At 40.7% G+C, this 24,862-nt stretch overlaps 2 protein-coding genes across 8 annotated transcripts in view; both read right to left on the bottom strand.

The window, feature by feature from the left end:
• The window catches only part of LOC121712076 (gap junction Cx32.2 protein-like), a 37,485-nt gene continuing 12,623 nt past the window's right edge, over positions 1–24,862 (bottom strand). Inside the window, exons 1-3 of one of the 5 annotated variants that reach the window (XM_042096054.1) lie at positions 18,170–18,228; positions 17,933–17,992; positions 1–1,381 (exon numbers count right to left, since the gene is read on the bottom strand). In XM_042096054.1, coding sequence (XP_041951988.1) covers positions 582–1,376 — 795 coding nt within the window. In that variant the 5' untranslated portion in view covers positions 1,377–1,381; positions 17,933–17,992; positions 18,170–18,228 and the 3' untranslated portion in view covers positions 1–581. Of the gene's footprint in view, positions 1,382–3,550; positions 3,678–17,690; positions 17,761–17,932; positions 18,016–18,169; positions 18,229–24,862 lie in introns of those variants that run through there. The other 4 variants (XM_042096052.1, XM_042096053.1, XM_042096055.1 and 1 more) reach the window with 4 other exon arrangements.
• On the bottom strand, positions 14,655–17,992 carry LOC121712079 (gap junction Cx32.2 protein-like). 3 transcript variants are annotated; one of them, XM_042096061.1, is made up of 2 exons: positions 17,933–17,992; positions 14,655–15,910 (listed from the first exon to the last, which is right to left on the bottom strand). In XM_042096061.1, the coding sequence occupies exon 2, from the start codon at positions 15,886–15,888 to the stop codon at positions 15,181–15,183; it is 708 nt and encodes a 235-aa protein (XP_041951995.1). In that variant the 5' UTR covers positions 15,889–15,910; positions 17,933–17,992; the 3' UTR covers positions 14,655–15,180. The 3 variants fall into 3 exon arrangements, with proteins under 3 accessions (XP_041951995.1, XP_041951996.1, XP_041951997.1); XM_042096062.1 differs by lacking the exon at positions 17,933–17,992 and adding an exon at positions 17,691–17,752; XM_042096063.1 differs by lacking the exon at positions 17,933–17,992 and adding an exon at positions 16,378–16,643.

Here is a 24,862-nt window from a genome sequence, read left to right as displayed (position 1 = left end):
CATAGTTTAAGAGACTTTTATTTTGAAACCACAGGGGACAGACAAGTGCCACACATTTTTTCTCTCTTGCGTAAAACAATAACCCACTTTGCGCCATGTCGGAAAATAGAGGCCATGGGATGGTATTGCGAGAGGCAATCTTTCTAAATAAGGTAGTATGTAGCTGCCTATTCAAGTCCTTATAAATTGTCATGTCTAGAAAATGTAGTATTCTATTCTGTTGGTAATCTATTGGCAATGTTATATTAGGATTAATGGCATTGACATACAATCCAACAGTTGAGCTTCAGAACCATCAAAAATCAGCAATACATAGCGTCCATACCACTTAATACACTCATAGAAAGGATTGCATTAGTATGTAGTTTGCAAATTTCTCCTTTGGGAGACAATTAAAGGATTATCTTAGTATGTAATCTTTCTCCCACAAGCCCATATACAAACAAGCATAATTAAGAGAAAAACAGGATCCCATAGGTACAATAAAAACTCAGAAAAAGGTGTAGAGTCAAGTCTGCCTGTGAGATAGCGGCTAAGTGCAGCAAGACCATAAATCACAGTCAACATAAATCACTGTCTTCTCAGTATGTGACTAGTGTGTCTGTCTGTCTGTGTTTTCTTGTTTGACCACTGAAGTTGAGTGTTAAATTTTCCCTGCACTGTAATCGAACTAGTGGGGTTTCGATTGGGGGTTCTAGCGGGCTTTTCTTGACACACTTGCACATCAGGTAGAAGATCTCCACCACGGTCAGCAGCAAGGACACGCAGGACACCGCCAGCATAAAGATGATGAAGATGGTCTTCTCTGTGGGCCGCGACATGAAGCACTCCACCTTGTAGGGGCACGGGTCCCCTTCGCACTCTATCTTGGGTACAAACACAAAGCCATAGAGGTAGTACTGGCCCACGATGAACGCAACCTCCAGGATCATCTTGAACACCAGGCTGGTCATGTAGCTGCCCAGGAGGCTGCCCTTGATGTGGACCTTGCCCTTGTCGTCTGTGTACTTGGGCATCTTCAGCCCTTGCTTCTCTGCATTGTTCTGCTGTTTCTCCCTGAGCTTTTTCTCCTTCTGTGTGACGTGGATGACGTGACCCAGGTATATCAGGGTTGGCGTGGAGATGAAGATAATTTGCATCACCCAGAGACGAAGGTGGGAGATGGGGAAGGCCCTGTCGTAGCACACGTTTTTGCAACCCGGCTGTTTGGTGTTACAGATCATCTTGGACTGCTCATCGCCCCAAACTTTCTCAATGCCGGCTCCTAGCACCATGATCCGAAAAAGGAACAGAACAGTCAACCACACCTTCCCGATGACAGTGGAGTGGGTTTGCACCTTTTCCAGCAATGAAGACAGGAATCCCAATTGTCCCATGTTGTCTGTAAAACAGACAAATATTTATGAAATAGTTTGAGAAAGTTGGTAAGTAACTGCAGGCAATAGCTTTAATATATACTATCATAAAGATATGTGGAGGAGGCCAAGGTTTGACAACATAGTTCTGACGGCTTCTCATTTTGACCCCATGTGCCAAAATGCCCTGGAATAGTTGGATTAGTAGGATTGGTTGTAGCCTACTGTCTCTAACAGTGGCGGTCTTAACATAGAGGCATAGGTAGGCGGCTGCTTGGGGCCCCCTACCAGCGGTTGTAGTAGGGGGGGCCCCAACCAAACTCAAAAAAAAAGAAAAAGCCCCTTCATAAATCATCATGAATGCTTCAAAAGCATGCATTAATATTCTTAAGAAATACGTTGAAACGTGGAAGTAGTAGTTAAAATGTCTAGTTCATGGTTATCTTTCCCTAAACATAAACCCCTTACTTTCACAATGAAATAGACTAGTCCGTAACGGTACATGGCGCAAAAGATAAACACACAGTGACAAGAGGACTGGGAAAGTGTTGCCAATTTAGCGACTTTTGGCCATCCCTTGCGACAGAAAATGGCATCAAGCGACTAGCGACAAATTTGGAGACTTCTCGCAATGATGGCAAACTCTGTTTCATTGTTGAAACGTTGAAATCTCCCCTCTCATGCCTGTTTCGTTAGTGAACTACAAAACATTCGCCCAAAGCATTGCCCAATGATTATAGAAGTAACGACTGGCCTATGTAGTATCAGGCCATGTTATTACATGGAAATAGATGTTCTATAAATAGATAATAGATGTTCTATAGATAAATAGATGTTCTATAGATAGAACAGCACAGACGATGTGCAGCAATTTAGGGTGAGGGTCTTGTTAGAGCTCTTTTACCCATCATTAAAAGTTTCTTTTGTGCAGTGGCGATTGACATTTTTAACAAGGGTGGCACTAGTGAGGCACTGATTAATTCAAGGGTGGCATGAGGCAAAACATCCAGATAAACAGGCTCAAGATGTGAAATTAGCACAAATACATTAGGGAAACCAGGCAAAAAAACACCATACTCATCAATTGAAGGACAAAAAACACAGATACCTTACTCTCACATAAAATTTCTTTGTATTTGAATAAAATGCAAATACAAATAACCAAACATATTAAAGTTAATTATCTAAGTTGTCTGTCACTGGGCTATGCTGTACTCAGGGCCGCGTTTGTGCATTGGGCAAAGGGGCTGCTGCCCCGGGCCCCGGCCACTAGGGGGCCCCGGCGCGGGACATTTAAAAAAGAAAACAAATGTCTTGTTGTCACCTGTCTTTCCCCTTATCAATGCATGCCATCACAGACAACAATGGCTTCGCATGAGACAATTAGGAAATATGAAAGCGGAGCTCGAAAAAAGAGACAGCGGCAGCCAGACGTTCTCAGTAAGGCGCGCCAAAACCACGGCCGTACCCAAGTACGCACTGTGCGTAGGCTATCATCAGGCTACTCGAGAGAGAATTGCCCGTGTGTGTGTGTTCACACCAAATAGGCCTAGGCTACCATAACTTCCCAACTCTGCACAGTATTCCATTAACTGCATGACAGTAGGCTATTTACAATTTTCTGTAAAGTAAGTTTGTAAACACGTTCAAAATCAACTTAATGCAGAACTATGCACGCGCGCACCTTTTGTTTGAGCAGGAGAGCCTACTTACGCATGCTACAGAAGTTGTCGGCTAGCTTGTTGTTTTCTATTACTATCTATGCTGGTTATCAGCACACAATGTTATGAGCTAATTCATTAACTCGAGACTCATCATGGATATAACACGTTTTTTAAACAACGAAAACAGAAAGGATGGAGACAGCAAAGCGAGAGGAGTTATTTCAAATGGGCAAGCCGCAAGCACAAGGTAGGCAAGATTATTGTGCTTGTCAAAATGGCTAGCATTACCGCTGTTTAAAGCCATACGTGAGCGTGGCCTTCGCTAGAACAAAACTAAAGGTAACTTTAGCCTTTATAGGGCTATACAAGTTGTCCAAATAAATAGGTTGTTGTTAGGCGTTGTTGTTCTAAAGATATTGCATGTGGATGTCATTAGCCTACTATGTAGACTACTTTTTAACTGACCAATGCAGGAACCTAACCGGGACAAATATTATCAAAGCGTTGAAAGTTAGGTGGGTGTGTGTGTACCATCGCATTCATTCCTGCAGACGCCTTGTCCACTTTTTTCAAAACGAGGATCAAAATAGTGAAGTCCACGTCCACCCCTGTCCCTGACAACGTTACCGTTATCGGCTCCAACACCACCCTTGATGTGGCTGGGCTGTACTGTATGTGTGCGCTAGACTGCGTGTTCCAATGTATTTGACGTCGTGGCTGGCTATGGCTAGCCTGATCCATAGGCGTTCGTTTATTTCCGGGTGGGAGGGCACAGTTTTGAGGTTTAAAATCATTGGAGTTCCTTTGAACCGCTTTGAACCAATCACTAACAACCGGCGTTTCGTCATACAGATAAGTTTCTCTGCAGCACGCCCATAACAAGCACGGGTGCATCTTATCAGCAAACATAAGTATAAGTCATTTTCGCTCCCTACGTTGATGTATTCCAAGCAATCTGCTTCAGGGGCGGGGACGTAGTAATTGAAACACCATGCCTGTGTAGGCTACGTAATCGCTCTCAGGGACGCCCACTGTTCGCTGGTTGGTCGGCTGCCCAACTGCCGAAGTAAACGAGCGTGAATCAACCTATTCCAGACGGAGTACTGTAGGGAAAAGAAATCGACTGGAAGTACGTAGACAGGCCAAGGCCAGGCTAGGTGTCACAGTTGCAAGGGCTTGACCCAAACGTAGGGCAAAGTACGGCAAGGCAATCTTCAGAGTTGCAAGAATCTTTATTTTAAACATAGACTAATAACCGACGAAGACTGAGGGGAGACAGAGGGTTTAAATACACAGGGGTAACAGGTGGACAAGGAACAAGGTAAAACAAGACAGACAGAAACCATAATTAACAGACTAATGCGGATCAGGTGAGGGGCGGAGACACGGGCACAGGGAACAGAAACACATGGCAAAACAAACAAAGAAACACATGGAACAGGACACAGGAAATAAACAAGAGATGAAGACATGAAGGAAAACAAACAGGGAAAACAAAACACGACAGGACCCTTACATTACCCCCCCTCAAAGGGCCGCATTCCAGACGGCCCAAACAAAAAAAGGTCCAAACAGGGTGGGCGGAGGGGGCTAACGGCAGGAGGGTCAGGCGGGCGGCCGGGTGGACGGCCGGACAGGGACAGAGGGTCAGGCAGACGGCCGGTCAGAGACGGAGGGTCAGGCGGATGGTTGACCAGGGACGGAGGATCAGGTGGACGACCCGGTGGACGCCCGGTCAGGCCTGTCTGGTCAGGCGGGCGGCCGGGTGGACGGCCGGACAGGGACAGAGGGTCAGGCGGACGGCCGGGTGGACGGCCGGTCAGAGACGGAGGGTCAGGCGGGCGGCCGATCAGAGACGGAGGGTCAGGCGGACAGTTGGCCAGGGACGGAGGATCAGGTGGACGACCCGTTGGGCGGCCGATCAGAGACTGCGGGTCAGGCGGACGGCCGGTCAGGCGGACGGCCGGTCAGAGACGGCGGGTCAGGCGGACGGCCGGTCAGAGACGGCGGGTCAGGCGGACAGCCCGATGGATGACCGGTCAGAGCCGAAGCCTGAGTCGGAGCTGGATCGGGAGCCCGTGTCGGAGCTGGATCGGGAGCCCGAGTCGGATCCGGAGCGGGAGCAGGAGCCGGAGTCGAACTCGCGACTGGAGCCGGAGTTGAACTCGCGACTGGAGCTTGAGCCGGTGTAGGAGTCAGGGCAGGAGCCTCACTCGGGACTGGAGCGGGAATAGGGACTGGAGCGGGAGCCGGCACAGGAGTCCGACTCGGGGCTAGAGAGGGAGCTGGAATCGTGACTGGAGCTACCGGAAGAACTGCAGGCCCAGGGCGTTGGGGAGCTGGGACTGGAGAGTTTTTGTTTAAATACACAGGGGTAACAGGGCACAGGTGGACAAGGTAAAACAAGACAGGTGGAAACCATAATTAACAGACTAATGCGGATCAGGTGAGGGGCGGAGACACGGGCACAGGGAACAGAAACACATGGCAAAACAAACAAAGAAACACATGGAACAGGACACAGGAAATAAATAAGAGATGAAGACATGAAGGAAAACACTAAACAGGGAAAACAAAACATGACAGGACCCTTACACTAGGCTAGGGCTGTGTGTTAACAATGTATCATGATGTGGCTGTGTGCGTGCGCGCCAAACTCAAGGCTACAATGTTTCATGAGTTCGGGAGTTGCACATTTTAGGCTGACCTGGGTACCACTGACAGTTTTTTTTCAAGCCTTAGTTTAAGTAATTCATTGATGGTAATGATATAATATTTCATGGTTGATTTTTTTTGTGCATTGCCCCATGTTTGTAGGTTAGGCCTACTTGTTTTTTGTATGTTGGTACAATTGTATGTTGGTTAACAGTTCCACAATATAAATGCAAATTTCATTTTTACATTATCTGTCATAATTTAATTGCCTCTCTCTCTCTCTCTCTCTGTCTTATGTATATTGCAAATATACTCATCCAAGACATTTTCCCCCACAATAACTTATACTATCTATGGCCATCTATTTTTGTAGCTGTTAAAATAATTTGACCTGCTTTTTTGTATATTTGTTTATTTCTTTATTATTTATCATTCTATTGATATTATTGTTATTATTACTATTTTGATTAATATTGAGGATCATATTGGCCTATGAGGGTCCAGGGGTGCTGTTAAACATACCATTTTAACGCAGTTTGGGAGACACAGAAATACCTTAACAGAGCAAGCAGGGCTCGCCTTCTGTCTAACTCAGCTAGGTGACTTAAACATTGGCTACCTGCATATCACTTCACTACTTGACAGTACCCTGCATCAGGGCAAGCCCTAGGTAGCACTGCAGCCAACAGAGTGTAGCACTGTAGCTGCCTGGCTTCTCTAGCTGTTGGCAGGGATGAGCAAAAACACATCAATGTATTTTAAAATAAAATATCCCTAATTTTAAATGTATCAAAATAAACTATAAAATGCATAGCCACACCATGTATCAAAATCAACTATATTTTTCTATTTGGAAAATACTAAAAATACTCTTTAAAAGGAGCATGATATCACTTTGCAAACCTTCCATATCTATCTAATCTATTCCTTCATCAGTACACTAACTCTGTTAATTAAGTGGACAGTGTTTGAGTTTTTCAGTTTTTCTCTGCCTACAAGACATGCCATAACCTGCAAACAGTCAACAGATCAACTATGCTGACCTGCCTGTTACATCTTATAGCCTAAACAGAGATGCACTCAAAAAGTCACAACTGAACTTGTCAAGCGGTACAAAGTGGAGACAAGTCTCTTACATCGTCAATGCATGCCCAGATTGAACATTGTTGCAGAGCAACCACATAACTAGTTCCATATGTTCCGATTGAATGATTAAAGTTCTCAAGAAACTGATCATTAAATTCTCAAGAAACTTGAGGCTGGTATGAAGGAGTGTATTGTGTGTGTGAGCAAATCTGGGCAAATTATTAATTAAATAAAAGTTCAACATTTTGCTTTAGGCAATACATGGGGCAACTTGTTGCAGGGCAACCACATGGTTCCATGTGTTCGAATTAATTGACTTAAGTTCTCAAGAAACTTGAGTTTGGTATGAGGGAGTGTATTGTGTGTGTGAGCAACCTACATGTTACTTATCTGCCTGGATCTCAATATTCACAACAACTCTGGGCAAATTTCAAGTCAGCACCAGTGCTGCATTCATTGTTTTGCACTTTTATAATCACATCACCAAATAGGGTTATTGGTTTTACCAAAAATATTTGGCAGTATTTTTAAACTACAAACCTATAAGGTATTTTGATACAAAATATGATGCCATTTTTTTCCAACTAAATAAAATACAAATGACAACATACTATTTTGTATTTTAAATACATGGCTCTGTAGACCAGCAATCTACTTGTCGAGGAGGCTCATAATTTGAGAAACGCTGCAAATCATAGAGAGAGAAAGCTCTGGGAACAGAACACAGGCATGATTTTGTTGTCACACGCTACTATGGAAAATTAACTTTAGAAAGACCGGCTCGGCCAAAAACGAAAAAGAAAAAAGTATGCCAGATGGCCAGTCCAGCCCTGCGTTCAGGAATTATTGGCAAAAGTGGAACGTGTGCAATGTTTGATTTATCCCTCCTGATTGGGACGAATAAAACAGGCATGGGGGACAAAAGAAACATACAGTTCAGCCTAAGCTATGTAAATTTCCCATAATTTCAATATTTTACAACAAATGCTTGACTGGTTGTATGGTCATACATGTCATTAGAATATCTCTACCTGTAGCCTAGATGCAACGAGTGTTTATGAGTAAGCTTGATGAACCATTAATGAAAAGTTGTCTTAACATTACATTAGGACATTATTGTCATTAAACGCTTTTACAAAATATAGCCTAGCCTACAGTTAACACCTAATGACCTAGCAAATGTTGGCGATTTAAGTGTGTGATTAGATAAATAGGCACTGGCAGACGCAATAGGTAAATATAATCTTTGTGTGTTAGCACAAGCAATAGCCTGTAGGCCAATAAAGGCAAGCGTGTTTGCCACTTACACCCGGAGCCACCCCTCTGGCTCCGCCCCTGCTTTTGTGACCTCGTTATTTTGAAGTATTAAAAAACATTGTTGTTTTAGAATTTTCGAACAAAATGGTTGGTAATTAGTACGTTTACGATAAGAACTACAGTGATGCTTCTGTAATGCTTGGTGATTGGTCATTTGCACCAATTGAGCTATGTAAAAAGTATAATGGGTATGTGTTCAGGTGTTTGCCAATAAACAACATGGCAGAAATTTTCCTTGTCTTAATTCATGTAGGCTATAATACTGAAAAAAATGTAGGCATGTCCTAATGCCTACTTATTTGTATGTCCTGCAGCTGACATGGAACATTATTAACCGGTTCGGGAACTTTATTTTTTGTTCAAACCGGTTCAGGAACGTCAATTTTAGGGTTTAACCGAAAACGTTAAAATACTGTTCAGAACGAACCAATTGGGAAATAATTCTGGTTCAAAGCCCTGCTTTTGACCATTTCTGAACTGTGAAACTCTGCAAATATGATTTGTAATTGTAAACTCATTGCTGTAGGCTATCATCATCATACTTATTCCACCTGTGTGTGCAAAACAGTTTTGGCTACAGCACAAATATTTCCATCCATAGATAAAAAATAGCAAATATATCCTCTGAATTTATTTTTTTAAAGTGCACCAGATTGATACATTTAAATGTTAAAATATACAGAATTTCCGTATAGGGGAGCATGTATTGATACACCACGATAGTATTGATACACCACAATACTCAATATGTTGCCCAATGGTGAGTCATTTTCCCCCATTGCACAGACACTGGATTTCAGGGTTCCCCCACCTGCCAAATACCACTTTAACCACTGCACACACATAGCCTGGGTTTTCCCATGCTGCCTTACACGCGCGATTTTATTCACGCTGCTAGGCAGCCTGAATTCTATGGACTTCGTTTTCACCTCAACGAAGGAACCAAACACAGAACGGAGGGAGGGCAGCAAGACGATGACGACACATCGAAACCGTTATGAGCTACAGTATGTACAGACGCATTTGATAGACATTCGTAGCGCCCAATCAACTGCTCTGGGCATTCGTAAACCAGGTTTCAAATACAAGAAAATGAATGTCTAGTTCCCAGACCCAATCTCAATGAGATGAGGTCTGACGTTAGCCAGGCTAGCACACACACACATATAGACAAACAAAGTGGGACAGTCCGTGAGCCAGCGCAGAGCCAGTGCATGTTGTGTGTGATGTCTGTATGCTACTGAGACCTTGAATTTGGGATCAATAAAGTATCTATCTAAAGTATCTATCAGAAGTCGGTGCCACGAGAGGGCACCAAGCCAAACCTGTTTTATTTTGTTTGTCTATGCCCCCACATGACAAAAACGTTCTCTTTCCAAACTCACAGCTGAAGATTTGATGATTCATCCATATAAACCATATATTTTCTGAAAGCTTATGCCCAAAGGATGGGATCGAACATTACATGAGACATGTCCCATATCCTTAGTATGCTGCCCATGAATAATACATTCGGTATAGGTAAATTGGGTGTATGGCTAATACCTTTTGGGCTGTGCCATTTAGGAAAAAATTATTCAACCACCTAAATCATACAGTATATTGTCTGAAAGCATATACCCTCAAGATGTGAACTAACATGGGTTTTGACATTTCCCACCCTCATCATAACTTTTCTGCCCATGCATAATACATTGGGCATACATTTTAGGGTTTTTTTGTCATACATTAACTCAATATTGAGTTGCTCTACTAAGCTTCAGCTGTGAGTCTTAGATGTCCATCATACATTTTTGATTTAGACACACATAGCTATCAGAAAATAACAATAAAGTTTGATGCCCTCAGTTAGCACCGATCAGCCCAAAATAGACATCTGGCTCATGGACTAGAAGTTGTACTGAAAAATTATATGTTTTGAAGAGAGATAAATTGTAGAATAAAATTGATATTTACTTTAAAGGTACACTATGCAAGATTTTCACCTTCATTTAACCTTTACAAAGCCAATTTGATGGTAAACGAACTTGTAAAAGGCGAATCGTTCACCCAGCATAGCTACAGCAGCGAGTCGCTACCAAACCAGCCATGCAACTTCAAGAACGGTGGCCAGACAAATCTCGCGAGAATAGTGAAACATCACCTTATCAGTAGATACAGTATAGCTGTTTGGAGATAGTTTTTGCCTGTTGTTAATCCTTCAGCTTCTCAACAAAAATGTACAGGGGGGACAAGTCACGAGAAGTTTGCTTTTTACAACAGCAGAGTAAAATATAAATAAATCATGTATCATATATTGTGATATATTTTGTCATTATAATCATATTCTTAATATTGTGAAAGCCCTACTACAAACACCCAGCAAACAAATAATGTAAGAAAAGCCATCATAGCACAACATCACAGATATTACCAACAGACAACAGTTAACTGTTCAGCAAGCATCAATCAGTGCCAATTAGTAACCGTTGTTAATGCTTGCAAGGTTTTAGACGAAAACTTGAATGCTTCTGCAATGTTTCAGCTATTTCATGCAAAGCTTTGTATTTTAATGCCATGTATGAAAACAAATGTTCTCTAGTGAAACTTACTTCTTTGCCATCTGTATCATCATTTTGTCAGTTATTTTAAGAGATGAAATTCTGTTTTGATAAAATTCTGAAATTGTTCCTTTTTTCATTGATGTTGTTTTTCCCTTACGTACTTCCTGGTACCTAATCATGATTACTCACAGAAATTAAAAATAAAATATAATAATAATAATAATAATCTCAATTGAGAAGGGTCTGGTATCAGTGACGCTAGGAAATTGTGTATATGTTCTATATATACAATACTGATTCACTTGGAGGTTTTGATTTATTTAAGAATGTTTAGGCGGATTGGTGACCAGGCTTCACAACGGAGCTCAAATTTGAAATATTTTTCAAAGATCCACAAGACATACAACCTTACACAGTTCAGCATGAGGATCATTTCTGAATGTTCATACAATAATTGGAATAAACTGCCTAATATGGGTCATCTTTACCAGTGGCGTAACAAACCAATGGTGGGCCCAGGTGTGAGAGCGCAACGCGGGGGCCCCCCACCGGCGAACTTTGGCCCAGGATGAATTAGCTCTGATACATGCAATACACATTAAGGGTGACTTCAATTGTTTATGCAAAGGGCCTGAGGCACCGAAGTAGTTTAGTAGTTACAGATTACAATTTCAAATAAAAAACACACCTCTCAACCCTCTGCTGAAACTGCAAGCGTAGATTGCTTGCTTATAAACTCGCACTGCGCAGAAACAAAAATTAATGTAGCCTAACTTATTTAACCGTCCAGAAACCAAATAAAATCATTCATATGCATACAATCCCCAATATGCGTGAATTAGGCCATTAGAAGAAGGCCATCTTACGAGCCTTTCGTTGTGCAAAATCGTCAACGATGTTCCCAATATTTAATGCTCTGGCTCTCGTATTTTCAATGGACAGGATAGCTAACCAACGGAGCCTCTCCTGCCCTATGCTGCTCCTTAGGTATAGGTCTTAATAAGTTTGAGTTTGGAAAAAGATCGCTTAGCTGTTGCCACAGTCACAGGCAATGTCAGAAACAACATGAGTACACATTTCCCCGAATTTGGATGTAACACTGTCATAATCTACCACCAGCATTTTGGCAAGTTGAAAAATAGATGACTTCTGTGAAATCTCTGCTTTAAAGCAAGACCTGAATGAGAGGAGTTGTGTTGGGAATGTCGGTGCAATGTCCCTGCTATAATGGTCTGACAAACGTCTTGCCTTTTCAAGCAGTTCATCATCACCTGCGAGTTGAAGGGTCATAGGACGTAAAGACTCAAACACATGACAAGTTTCCCGCATACTTGCAAATCTTTGGGAGAGCTGACTGATTATGATGTCCAAATGTTGCATTAAATACCTGCAGTTTGAAGTATCTCTCTGTATCGGTTAAGCGCTCATCTTCCGATAGATCGTTAAAGTGACGCTTCACTCTCCGTGCAACATTCTAAAGTTCAAAAAAAAAAAAAAAAAAAGGAGGCAGGGCGGGGGTAGCCACGGGCCCCGGGAGGTCACGGGCCCTGGTGCGACTGCACTTGCTGCACCTACTATAGTTACGCCACTGATCTTTACAAATGGACAAAATGCATTTTTTTTTTTAAGTTGGAAGACTGTGTTTAAACAAGTCTTAATGGTTGAGTAACATTTATAGAAGTTCGGTACAACCAAAAGTTTCTAAAAAAAACACACTTCTTTATTTTTTGGTAAGTATACCTGAGAGTGTCTACAGTGCTTAACACATTATTATTTTGTAGTTGACACTGGTATTAAAAGTCACTTATGAATAGTTGTAAAGGGTATTTTGGCTTTCCAACATCCAACTTTACATTTTAAATGTGAATAAATACTTTACAAATGAAAAAAGTATATTGTTTAATAGAATAATTAGGTACAATACATTTTTGGTTTAAATTAGTATTGTACCTGGTTGTACAACCTGACCTAACTGTTCTTATTAGTGTTACACTGGTTGTACCACCTGACATGTAAACTGTACAAGTCCAACTATGTAAAAGTAAATGAGAAAGTAGCTATTTTTTTAGCAATATTTGAGAGAGATTTACAAACTTTTTTCTCAGTAGATCAGTAGAGGCCACTTGGGGTCCTCTTAATGAGGGAAAATCCTCTTTACTCTTTTCCCTCTTTAATTCAAAATAAACATTCTATGAATGCAGTTGTATCACCCTGACATTTCAGATATGCAAATTTCCATACAAAAGTTTTTTTCTAGAACTAGAAACTAGAAACTAGAAAATGTGAAAGTCCTTCAACAAAAAAGTTGGGTAACACTTTAGAATAACATGTGCTTATTAGGTATTAACAGTGCATAATAAGCAGTTAACAATTAATTACTAACAGTTAGTTAACTGTTGTTATCCTTTAATAACATTAACTAACTGTTAACATGCAGCTTGTAAGTGTTAATAAGCAGCCTTTTAAGTTACTTACAAGCATATTTGTTAACAGTTGTAAGTGTTAACAAGCAGCTTGTTAATGCTTGTTAATGGTGTATAAGACAAAGAGGTGGATAACTAAGACCCTTTCAACAAGGTAAACAAAAACAATGCTTGAACGTTCTATTTGGGCCCCAATCTACTTCCTCTGCATTAAGATAACATATGGAATGTTAAAAAGGAAGTCTTGTGGGGCCAACTATGATGCTGATAATGGAACTCTCTTGAAAGGGTCCATAAGACCTTTCTTACCTATTTGTAGTACATTTTGCAGCCCCCCAATCTAAAGCGAGGACCATGTAGCCTATAGTTCCACAAGCCCAAACTTCTATCTCTCTATATACGGTATCTCTCCATCTAGCTTGGTTTAGCTGTGAGAAATGCACCTTCAAAATTGTTGCAGTGAGCAGAACCCGAACCCCGGTCTCCCGCGTCAGGGGGTGCATCGCTACTTGTTGAGTTCCTAATTTGCTGATGAAAATGTTCATTTTGATTCTATATTCCGATGTTCTATATCATACTAGCTATGCTTTTTACAAATATGTTTCTGATGGAAAAGTGGTGTTTAATTTCCTTAATCTTTGTTCAGTGAACGCATAAAACAGTTTGTCAGTTTGTCAGCAGTCTAAAGATATGCCAGCTTTGTATATAGTTTGGTTACCTAGCAACCGAGGCTTAAAGACGATAAGTGGGTGCGTTCAAAGCTCTGGTTCAAAGTTGCTTACATAGGCGAACGTTCGTGATCGATTTAAAACATGTTTCAATTTGCCTTGAACAGAGGCGAACATTCGTGGTCTGTTTCTGCATTAATTAAACACCACTTTTCCATCAGAAACATATTTGTAAAAAGCATAGCTAGTGTGATATAGCACTTCGGAATATAGAATCAACATAAACAATTTCATCAGCTGTATAAGAAAAGTAGTATTCCTGCTCACAGCAACAATTTTGAAGGTGTATTTCTCACAGCTAAACCAAGCTAGATGGAGAGATACCGTATATAGAGATAGAAGGTTGGGCTTGTTGGAACTATAGACTACATGGTCCTCGCTTTAGATTGGGGGGCTGCAAAATGTACTACAAATAGGTAAGAAAGGTCTTATAAGCGTATTAGTTATCCACCTCTTTGTCTTATACACCATTAACAAGCATTAACAAGCTGCTTGTTAACACTTACAACTGTTAACAAATATGCTTGTAAGTAACTTAAAAGGCTGCTTATTAACACTTACAAGCTGCATTGTTAACAGTTAGTTAATGTTATTACAGGATAACAACAGTTAACTATCTGTTAGTAATGAATTGTTAACTGCTTATTATGCACTTTTAATACCTAATAAGCACATGTTATTCTAAAGCGTTACCAAAAGTTGACCCCATATTTATGTTTTATTTCCTTACCTTTTAAATTCTGCATGAATACTTTTCACATATTGCTAATTTGCTCAGACGGTTGCGACATTTTCAGGGCTTGAGATGACAAAATATGAAATATATCTATTTGTTTTAATATCTTTTTATTTCTCAAAGGGAAATCATTCAGATGATGTACAGTACACTTTTCCTTTGAGCATTATTCCAATATTATTATTATGTTATATTATTATAACATAATAATGATGCTTGTTATCATTTCAAATTATTTTAAACCAAAGTAATGGACTCGGACACAGAAATCTGCATGTTACGTTATTGACCCATACCGGTACAGTATTTATACAGTAACTGTACCTATACCTATCTACCTAAATGTAAACAATATCTATCTAAAAATAATGTATTACATATAACTTTGTCTGATTTATATACACATACTGTACAAAAATGTTACCTTACATGATCAATTTGATTTACAACAGGCAACAATCAACAATACAATGTTTTGTTAACACAAGATCAACAGTTATACTCTCATACCCACTATCTCATCAATATCATGTGGCCCAAGACAAAAAATAACATTTCTGCTGAAAGTGAACACGTAAAAATGGCCAGATATTGTCTTGTTGCAAATATTTCCTATGTGGCTTTTCAGGGCAATTTAACAGAAACACATGGACCTGTGATGGTCACATCAGTTTCATTGAAGCCGCCTCGAATCCTCTGTTGCCCTGTTCAGGCTGCCGCCCAGGCTCTGTCTGTCACCGCAACTGCTGCGTAGCATTTTGGAGTAGATGAGGTAGAAGAGCTCGAGCACACTGAGCAGCAGGGACACGCAGGCCACGCCCAGCATGAAGATGATGAAGATGGTCTTCTCGGTGGGTCGCGACATGTAGCAGGGCACTGTGAAGGGGCAGGGCGACTGGGAGCAGGAGAACATGGGCACCATGACGAAGCCGTAGAGGTAGTACTGGCCCACAATGAAGCCGATCTCCAGGAGGATCTTGAAGAAGAGTTGTGCCAGGTAGCTGACCAGGAGCTGGCCCTTGATTCTCACATGGCCTTTGCCCTTGATGTACCTTGATGTCTGCCTATGCTGCTCCTTGGAGATGATGTGCATGGCGTGGCCGAGGTACATCAGGGTTGGCGTGGAGACGAAGATGATCTGCAACACCCAGAACCGAATGTGGGAGATGGGGAACTGCCAGTCGTAGCACACCTGCTCGCAACCAGGTTGCTGTGTGTTGCACTCTAAACTAGAATGTTCATCCTCCCACACTTTTTCTGCCCCGGCACCCAGAACCATGATTCGGAACAAAAATAGGACGGTCATCCATACTTTTCCAATGACTGTGGAGTGGTCATTGACTTTTTTCAGCAGCTTTGAAAGGAATTCTAAATCCCCCATTTTCTATGATGTAAAATTTCTCCTATTTAAAAACAAACAAAACAGGAAGATATTAGTGGGTAAACAAATGTAGCTGACAGAGTTGTTCCTATGTCCTACTCTTTGTGTGTGTTAATATTCCAGCATTAATGACAGATTACAGGAAGGGAGATTCTACAGCAAACAATCGTCTGAAGAATTACATCTATCCATTCTTATAGAAAAATTGAGAACAAAAAAGCAACAATCAAATCCTGTTTACTTGTTTAAATTGAAGATCGACAACATTTACAAAGCCACATTTGCTGATAGTCCATGTGGCTCCAGTATATAATAATAAAAAAACAGATACTGTGATGGTGCAACAAAACCAAAATAATCATAAAACTTGTCTTTGGAAAGTAATCACAACATGATTGCCCCTAATTGTAGAAACCAACAAGCATCAATTGTCAGTGAATAAGGCAACTCATATTTTTTTGCAACTCAACTCATATTTATTTTTCTTACCTTGAGCTGAAACCAAATCTTTCCTCCAGCACAACGTCAACACGACTAATCACCTGCTGGGGTTGAACCTTGAGTTTTGACCCCTGTCAGTCTTGCGAAATCCCGAGAATAATGCTAATGCTCTTGAAATCAGCTCCGATATTCGCAATGCTCCTCCAGTGGACGTCATACTAGACCATTGAACGCGTTGGAAGCATTTTGAGTTTGGGAGGGAAACGTACAATAGTAATATTTTAACTGGGAACGTTCCCTAATGGATAAAAATATTATATATAATATATATTATTTTATATAAAATATATAATATTTTAACTTGGAACGTTCCCTAATGGATAAAAATTATCCTTAATACGACCATCAGGGAACGTTCCCTAAAGGTATAGTTTTGTGCAACTATTAGGGAACCTTTAGGGAAAGGTATGTTGGCTTGAATTGGCTTGAATTTCCTCTTGGGGATCAATAACGTATCTAGAGTATCCATCTATCTATCTATCTATCTATCTATCTATCTATCTATCTATCTATCTAAGTAGGTTACAGCTGTATCTATATGATTATTTGTGATTTTGTTTCTTATAAATTATTAGTCGGCTATTCCACATGATGGAACAACACTATATCGGATAGAGATGTCACACATGAAAGAAGGCTGCAAAAACACTAAAATATGACTTTAATATGAGTAGGCTTCCATATGAGTTCCTGTTGATATCTAGTGTATGATGGTAAATAATTTGAACCAGAACCCTGCAAGATTCCTAGTTGTTGCAAAATCAAAGTCTGTGACTATAAAAATCTGTGACTTGTCTTTAGAAATGAGTTGGTGTGAGACTGTATTGTTTCAAAAATCTCTTTCAAATCTCTTCAAAGACTTCTGATGTAAGGGTGCATAACTTGTTAGTCACTCACTTCAGTATGGTTTTATAATTAAGTGCCTAGTGTTGTACAGAGGTTCACTTATTACCCTCTCACTACTTTACAAACCCTTGTCTCTATTCAAGGTGCGTTAACAGACTCTGACCATGACCAGTGGTCTTTTTAGCAAAACTTAATAGATATGGGTTTTGTTAAGTGAAAAGGGATTGTAAGTAGAACAAAAAAACTGTCATTCTTTTTTCACAGACTCATAAATTATTTAAATACTAAAAACATATACAATTTGGCCCCTGCCAAATAGAACCGTATGCAAAAGTTCATGTGATCATTTGATCATCAAAAGTTCAATTTACATTTAGTCATTTAGCTTATTCAAAGTGACTGACAGAGCTTTCAATTAACCACATGATAACCAATAGGTGAAATATGTGTGTTACCTGTGCCCGAGGTTCTTAATTCAAGTCCAGTGCAGAACTGAACAAGAGAATCATAAGGCTATGTATTTTGAAGTTCCAGTATGTGAGAAAAAAATAGCTACAACATCACATATGCTGCTAATGAGGTAACAGGGGGATTCTACAAGGAAGGAAATCCAAACACACTCAACAATGCATACCATGCATACTTGTGTGTGAGAGTGTGTGTGTGTGTGTAAATCAGGTTTCTAGGCCAAGTATACTTGTGTATGAGGAATTTGGTCTCTGGCATGGCAATTTGGCATTTATCCCATCGTATGCTGCTCATAAGGAAACAGAGTTGTAGATCAACTTCTTCCTACTGTGGAAGGGGGATTCTACAAGGAAGGAAATTCAAACACACTCAACAACGTATTGCCACCAAAACACAATGCATACTTTTGTGTGAGGGTGTGTGTGTGTGTGTGTGTGTGTAAATCAGGTTTCTAGGCCAAGTATACTTGCGTATAGGAATTTGGTCTCTGCATTTATCCCATCCGTAAATTAGTGTACACATAAAGCCTGCTTTGACTCCGGGCGCTTGGGCACTATTAAGCAGTTATACGAGTCACACCCAGCCCCATGCGTGAAGCAGGTGCTGGGTGTGGCTCGTAGCTCTGAGCCTTTGCCCTTGAGCAAGGTACCCAACCCCTCATTGCTCCCTGAGTGCCTCTGTAGCAAGGCAGCTCACTGCTCCGGGTTAGTGTGTGCTTCACCTCACTTGTGTTCACTGTGTGCTCTGTGTGTTCACTAATTCACGGATGGGATAAATGCAGAGACCAAATTCCTTGTATACGCAAGTATACTTGGCCTATAAACCTGATTTACATTTACATTTTACATTTTGTTTTACAACCGAAAGTGACTGAAACATAGTTGTGATAAAAGTAGATGCCAAATAGGTACATTTTACTCAAAAGTATATTCTGTCAATGCAGACCACCCCGAGAGATGTGTAAGGGCTTCTACACACAGTTGCGTTCTGTCAACGCATGCCAGTGGGTGTTCCCGACGATAGCTACGCTAATGACTTGAAGTATAACCGTAATTTGATTGGCTGGTGCCGTCCGTCGATTGGCTTGATTGGCCGGTGCCGTCCGTCGGTGCAGCAACAACTTCTCAACGCGAGCGACGGGAGCAACGCGACGCAACGGTCTCACAATTCAGTTTGGCAACGGATGACGTAAGCCCATGTAAAGTGAATGGGATGTGTCTCCAGCACTGCAACGCATGCAACTGTGTGTATGAGCCATTAATGAATGTGACGGCCGACTCTGCAGCCGCACATTGAAATACTAACGGCGGCGAGTAGCCTAGCCTACACTCACCGCATACCCGCACAGCTTTATTTATGCATATTTGAGTTGTTTTCTGTTTATGCACATTTAAAGCTAACTATTCATTACCATCATTCATTGCATCTTAGTTCGTTCCATTCAGTTAACAATAACTTCATATCTATACTAAAGAACAGAAAACACAAGGTTATTTTCGTTCAAACACATCCAACTGTATTTAAGATTTTCACATGCTTGTTACGTTTCACATATTAGTTACAGCTGAGTGCACACAGTTAGTTTCTTTTGTGTTTGTTGCGTTACTTACATTCCTTTTGATCTAAGTTTGTTTGTTACCGGCGTGGCGTGGCTAGTGGCCTGAATCCCAGCTACTGGCGTGAGTGGTTGTTTCCTTTCGTAATGGATTTCGTGGTGGAAGAATGCCAGTTACCGTAATTTCCCAACTATTAGCCACAGATTATACATTGACTTTGCAAAATTTCTTCAGCTATGAAATTAATATACGGTGGCCGTTAATATGGTATTATTTTTGTAACAATAAATCCTTATTTCTAAACTTTATTTTTGCGTCCCTGTTGCCATACTGCCTGGTCCCTCACAGTGAAATATGCAAATAATAAATCATGGTTATGTACTTTTGATTTATTTTCACCATGGATTGAGACAATAATCATCATGAAAATCTTTATTTCATCCTCCTTTATATAACGGTAGAAACCGAAGAAATTTGACCAAATGTTGTGTTTCAATATTCACACCAGTGACTTTGAGCTCTTCTGATTTTTAAATATTGTCAGGTCTACTATATTAAGCATTTACATATTCTCATAACTGACTTAAAATGAATGAAAATGCCAAAATCCGTTTCAAAATGTGCCAAAATGGATTCAGTATCCTCATGAACCCCTAAAACCACTCCAATATTGTACAAATTGGCCAAACGGTGTCTGAAATATTGTCATATTGGAGATAATGCTAATTATGTCAATTATGCAACATAGGCAAGTTAGCATCCGGCATTGGGGGCGCATACTTGGGTGTACACAAAATGGCTCCACAATGGGGCTCTATGGGCTGGCAAGACTATGTACAGTACATGTCCTGAATAATGAGAGGCTCCGCGAGGATTTGATGTACTAATTTGATGATTACCTTAGCCATTCACAAAACAATTTCAAGATGACAATTTCAAGATGTTGGTTGTTGTGCTTTTACATTCGTTTTACACCGTGCATATTACTGATCATTAGAAGATTTTGCAGCGGTGCTCAAAATCTAACAAGTGGGGGAAGACACTGGCGTGCATCACTAAACCATGCACACCTGGGACTCATCTAATTATCACTGAATTGAAAATGAGGCATCATGCCTTTATAAGCCTCCATAATAATGCCTGCTTGAAATCACTCTTTCCATTGTTGTTTAGTGATCCATTATGTCAGTACTGGCAAAAGTTGTGTCTGTGTGGCTTCTCATTGCTAGTGCCAGTTATGGTGAGTAGTGTTAATCTTTTCGCAGTTGTATTGTGTCTTTTAAAACCGCTGCTGCACAAACTGAAGTTACTGGTAAAGAGGTTTTTTTTTGTCTAGGTTTCTGTCAGTATGATTTATATTTGTGTAAAAAAACCCTTGATTTACCTGTGTCATCTTATGTGGAAACCAAAAGATGGTGCAAGTGAAGATGCTGTTCTCATCCCAACTCCATATCCCCAAAACCAGACACTGTTGCCCAAACTAAAAATGCTGGTAAGGACTATTCTTTCACACAAACATTGCCATTGAGATCACATAGAAAGTATCTAAAAGTATTCCTTCTCTCAAACCCACAAGCATTTGGCTACTATAACAGGCTATTTGATGTCTTTAGAACACTAAACATATCAAAGGTGTCAAATGTTGAGTTACTCCAGTCTAGATTTTGATGTTAATCACTCCTATGTATTGCTATTGTCTATCCAAAGTAAAGTGCTTGTTTTGAAATTACAGTAACTGATTGTCAAATCTACCAAAACTCTGATTGTTTGAACCTCCAAGTGGTCTGTGATGTAAGCTTGTGTGAAAGAATGGGTTATTTTTACCTTCATTATTTATATAACTAGATGTACCGCATAGCGGTACAAAATATGACCGCCGCTCAGTCCTGGACATCCGTTCCGCGAAAATAAATCACACTTCAATTTGTCTCCATATTTTACTCCATCCCCCACTCTTGAAACTTTTGTGTATGCTTGTTTGGCATGCCTGAGTGTGTGTGTGCGGCTGCACAGAAAGTAGCCTACTGGTGCTGAAAAGGTGAATAGATTGTAGAATAGCCAAAGAAGATGTAGCATTGTTATAAAACCTTGAAAATCTCTAAACAACCACAAGTAGGGCAGTTCATCACAGTTCATCCATTGCAACTGGATTGATGAAAGGTCACTTACACCTGTAGGCTACATTGTATTTGGGAAAAGCAAAAGGTATCAGCATAATGTTATTTATTTATTTATTTATTTATTTATTTATTTATTTTTTATGTATTTATAAACAAAAACATCTCTGTCAGTTCCATGCCGTTTTCAACAGCTATCAAAAACAAAGGTCATTTTTGGATGGATGGATGTTTCTTCTTCTACATAAGATTTTAGTCATCTTTAGTTCATGTAATACTTTATTGTCAATGCACAAATTAAGTAACAGTAGTCTGAAACGAAATGCTGTTTTACATCTAACCAGTGGTGCAAATAACTGACATGTCCAAATGGGCCTTGATGAAATGCGTCGCTAGACTGTTCATACACATTTTAACGGGCCAAAGTTGAAGAGCTATTGTCCGTTATTGTTTGTGCAAATATAGGCTGATTCATGTTCCCTTGCATTGTGTAACTGAGGTCCATGGCTAGTCTGGCTTTCATCAGACCAAGCTCAATCTTTTAAGAAATCAAAAAATAAATAGCGGGCAGATCAGGCTGGGTTCACCCAGCCTAGTCCATAGGCACCCAATATTGTTTAATTTTCCGATTGAGATATACACGCTCTGGCTATTCTAAACGCAAAAATGCATCAGGGAGTTATGACAAAACGGTAACTAACAAACTAGATCCTAATAGAAAGCTGTTAGCTTCCCTAAGATACAGGTAGGATTATAAGGTAGGCCTATTTACAACATAAATTGTCAATAGGCTATGCTGGCGACACAAATAAAATCTCCTTTGGAAACCAATGGCTTACGCCTTACAGTATCAAGCGGACTTAAACTGCCATATCGTGGCGCAAAGTTGTAATAACATTCACGCAGCTCCATGAGTCAAGGAAAGCCCGAATGAAGTAGCCACTTCTAAATGGGACCCACTACACAGTAGCTTAAGGTGTGTTGCTAAAGCAGCCATAATGAAGGTGTCATTGTTTGGATACTTCACACACACGTGCTTTTTAATTTCACAGACTACAACTACCAAGCTGGAATCAAAGCACATCGATTCCCCTCTCACACCCTGCACGCACTTAAAACAAAATAAACAGGCGTCTCAGTTTCACGCATGTATAGGCAAAACTGTATCAGACCGGTGTAACGTTGGTAAATCTTCCATTGCACAGAATGATTTTGTAGCACGTGCAATAAATGACAGTCGAAAGATACAAACAGTGCTGCTATCAATTTGCTTGGTATAACCGCATTTATAGTTTTCTACAAATGCAATCAATCAAATGGGCCTCCATCACTCAACCAACGCTAACGGTAACATTACCTAGGTCCTTATTGATATTACAAGATTAACGTACCTGCAGTAAAAACCAAGCATGTCCGATAAACATCCTCAGATTTATTTCGGCTTCAAGAAGAAATGGGAATTACACTTCATGTGAACATCGTCCTATCCTTATTAGATGTTCGCTGCGGTAAATTACAGTCCTTGTAGGAAGCGTCCATTGTTTTTCCAACCCACTTTTAACTTCCAACAAAATGACGTCTCACTGCAACGGTGCGCCATCTAGTGGACAAACGACTACTTATCGCCAATACTGAAAATGCAGCCATGATGATGATGATGAATATTTATTTTGGCTTTCTTTTAATCCTACTGAATTTGTAATTATGTATCGGCCGTTCTAATACCGATAGTATGTGGGTGCCTCTGTGTGTGCATGTGTATATGTGTGCACCGCCATTTACAGGCCAATGAGTGTACAGTCACTAAATGTACACATAACCTAATTTTTTTAGACCCCCCCATGGATGAAATTCTACGAAACTTGGCATACCACAAGAGAATGCCAGGTCAATCATACACATAAAATTTGGGGCAGTTCTGAACATCTTAACTGAAGATAGGGGCGATTAAAGCAGAATAATATTGCATTTTCATTTTTTACCGGGGGGGTGGGGGTGCAAATCACAAATGAGTGATTATGAGCCAGGTTGATGTGGGCCCTTGAGACCAACATACCATAAAAGATTCTTCATCCTCAGTGCCACGGTTCAGTTAGTTATTTAGGAAAAACTGTTTTTTTTGCGGTTCGGGGGGCCCAGCACGGGGGGGTGATGGTCCCCGGGGACGAAATGAAATTTTTCCGTAAAAGTCTAGTGGGGCTACATACCCACCAAATTTCATGTACCCCGGTGGTTCGGTGTCCCGGGTATCAATGACCAAAAATTCAGGAAGTAGATGACGGGAAAAATTCTTGAATTGTGTGCATGTGTGCGTGTACAAGTTTATGTTTATGTGTGTGGGTGTGTGTGTGTGTGTGTATGTGCGTGCTTGTGTGTTTGCCTGCGTATGTGTGTTTGTGCATGTGCATGCATGCGTACATATGTCTACTGTGTGAGTATGTGTCATACGTATGATTACTGTAAATGTATGTGTACTGTATGCGTGTGTATCTGTTTATGCACATGTGTGCACATGGAATGGGTTAACATGACCCCTGGAGGCAAACATACGGAAAAAATTGGTCATCCTAGGCCCTACAGTTCTCAAGATATTCACAGAGAACTGTGTCTGCCCTACCCTCCTTTCGGGGGTCCAGTCCAGCGGGGGGGCTACAGATCAAAACGAAAAATGACGGTTCCATGCTATCCATGTGGGGGTACATGCCCACCAAGTTTTGTGTACCCCGGTCTTTCAGTGTCCCGGGAATCCTTGTTGGTGTACGTCACTAAATGTACACATAAATTATTTTATTGTAAGGCCCCCCATGAACGAAAGTACACAAAACTTGGCATGCATTCGGAGGGTGTCATAATGATCCTACACTTTTAATTTCGTGCAGTTTTGACCTTGTCAGCCAGAGATATTGTGATGAAAACACCTAATTTTTTGCTTTTTAATTTTTAACTAGGTGGCGCTATACATGAAATAAGTGGTAATGGGATGGGTTAACATGCCCCCTTAAGACCAACATACATAAAAAAAGTGGACCTCCTAGGCCCTACGGTTCTCGAGATATTCACAGAAAACTGTCTCCGGCCACCTACAGGCCAGTTGGTGTATAGTACCATAATTTAATTTATTGTGTGGCCCCCCATGAACGGAATTCCACAAAACTTGGCGTGCATACAGAGGGTGTCATAATGATCCTACACTTCCAATTTCGTGCAGTTTTGACTATGTTAGGTCACAGATACCTTCAATTACAACACCTCATTTTTACTTTTTTGTGTTTAACTAGGTGGCGCTATACCCTACGGTTTTCGAGATATTCACAGAAAACTGTGTCTGCCCTACCCTCCTTTTGGGGGGTCCAGTCCAGCGGGGGGGCTACAGATCAAAACGAAAAACGATGGTTCCATGCTATCCATGTGGGGTTACATGCCCACCAAGTTTGGTGTACCCCGGTCTTTCAGTGTCCCCGGAAGACGGAAATTTGGGCATGCGAA

This window comes from Alosa sapidissima, chromosome 6 (assembly GCF_018492685.1).
Source record: "Alosa sapidissima isolate fAloSap1 chromosome 6, fAloSap1.pri, whole genome shotgun sequence".
Lineage (NCBI taxonomy): Eukaryota > Metazoa > Chordata > Actinopteri > Clupeiformes > Clupeidae > Alosa > Alosa sapidissima.
This window is presented reverse-complemented; position numbering and strand designations above follow the sequence as displayed.

Excerpts from the sequence above, each read along its gene's own strand:
- LOC121712079 (XM_042096061.1), bottom strand. The coding sequence starts at position 15,888 with ATGGGGGATTTAGAATTCCTTTCAAAGCTGCTGAAAAAAGTCAATGAC.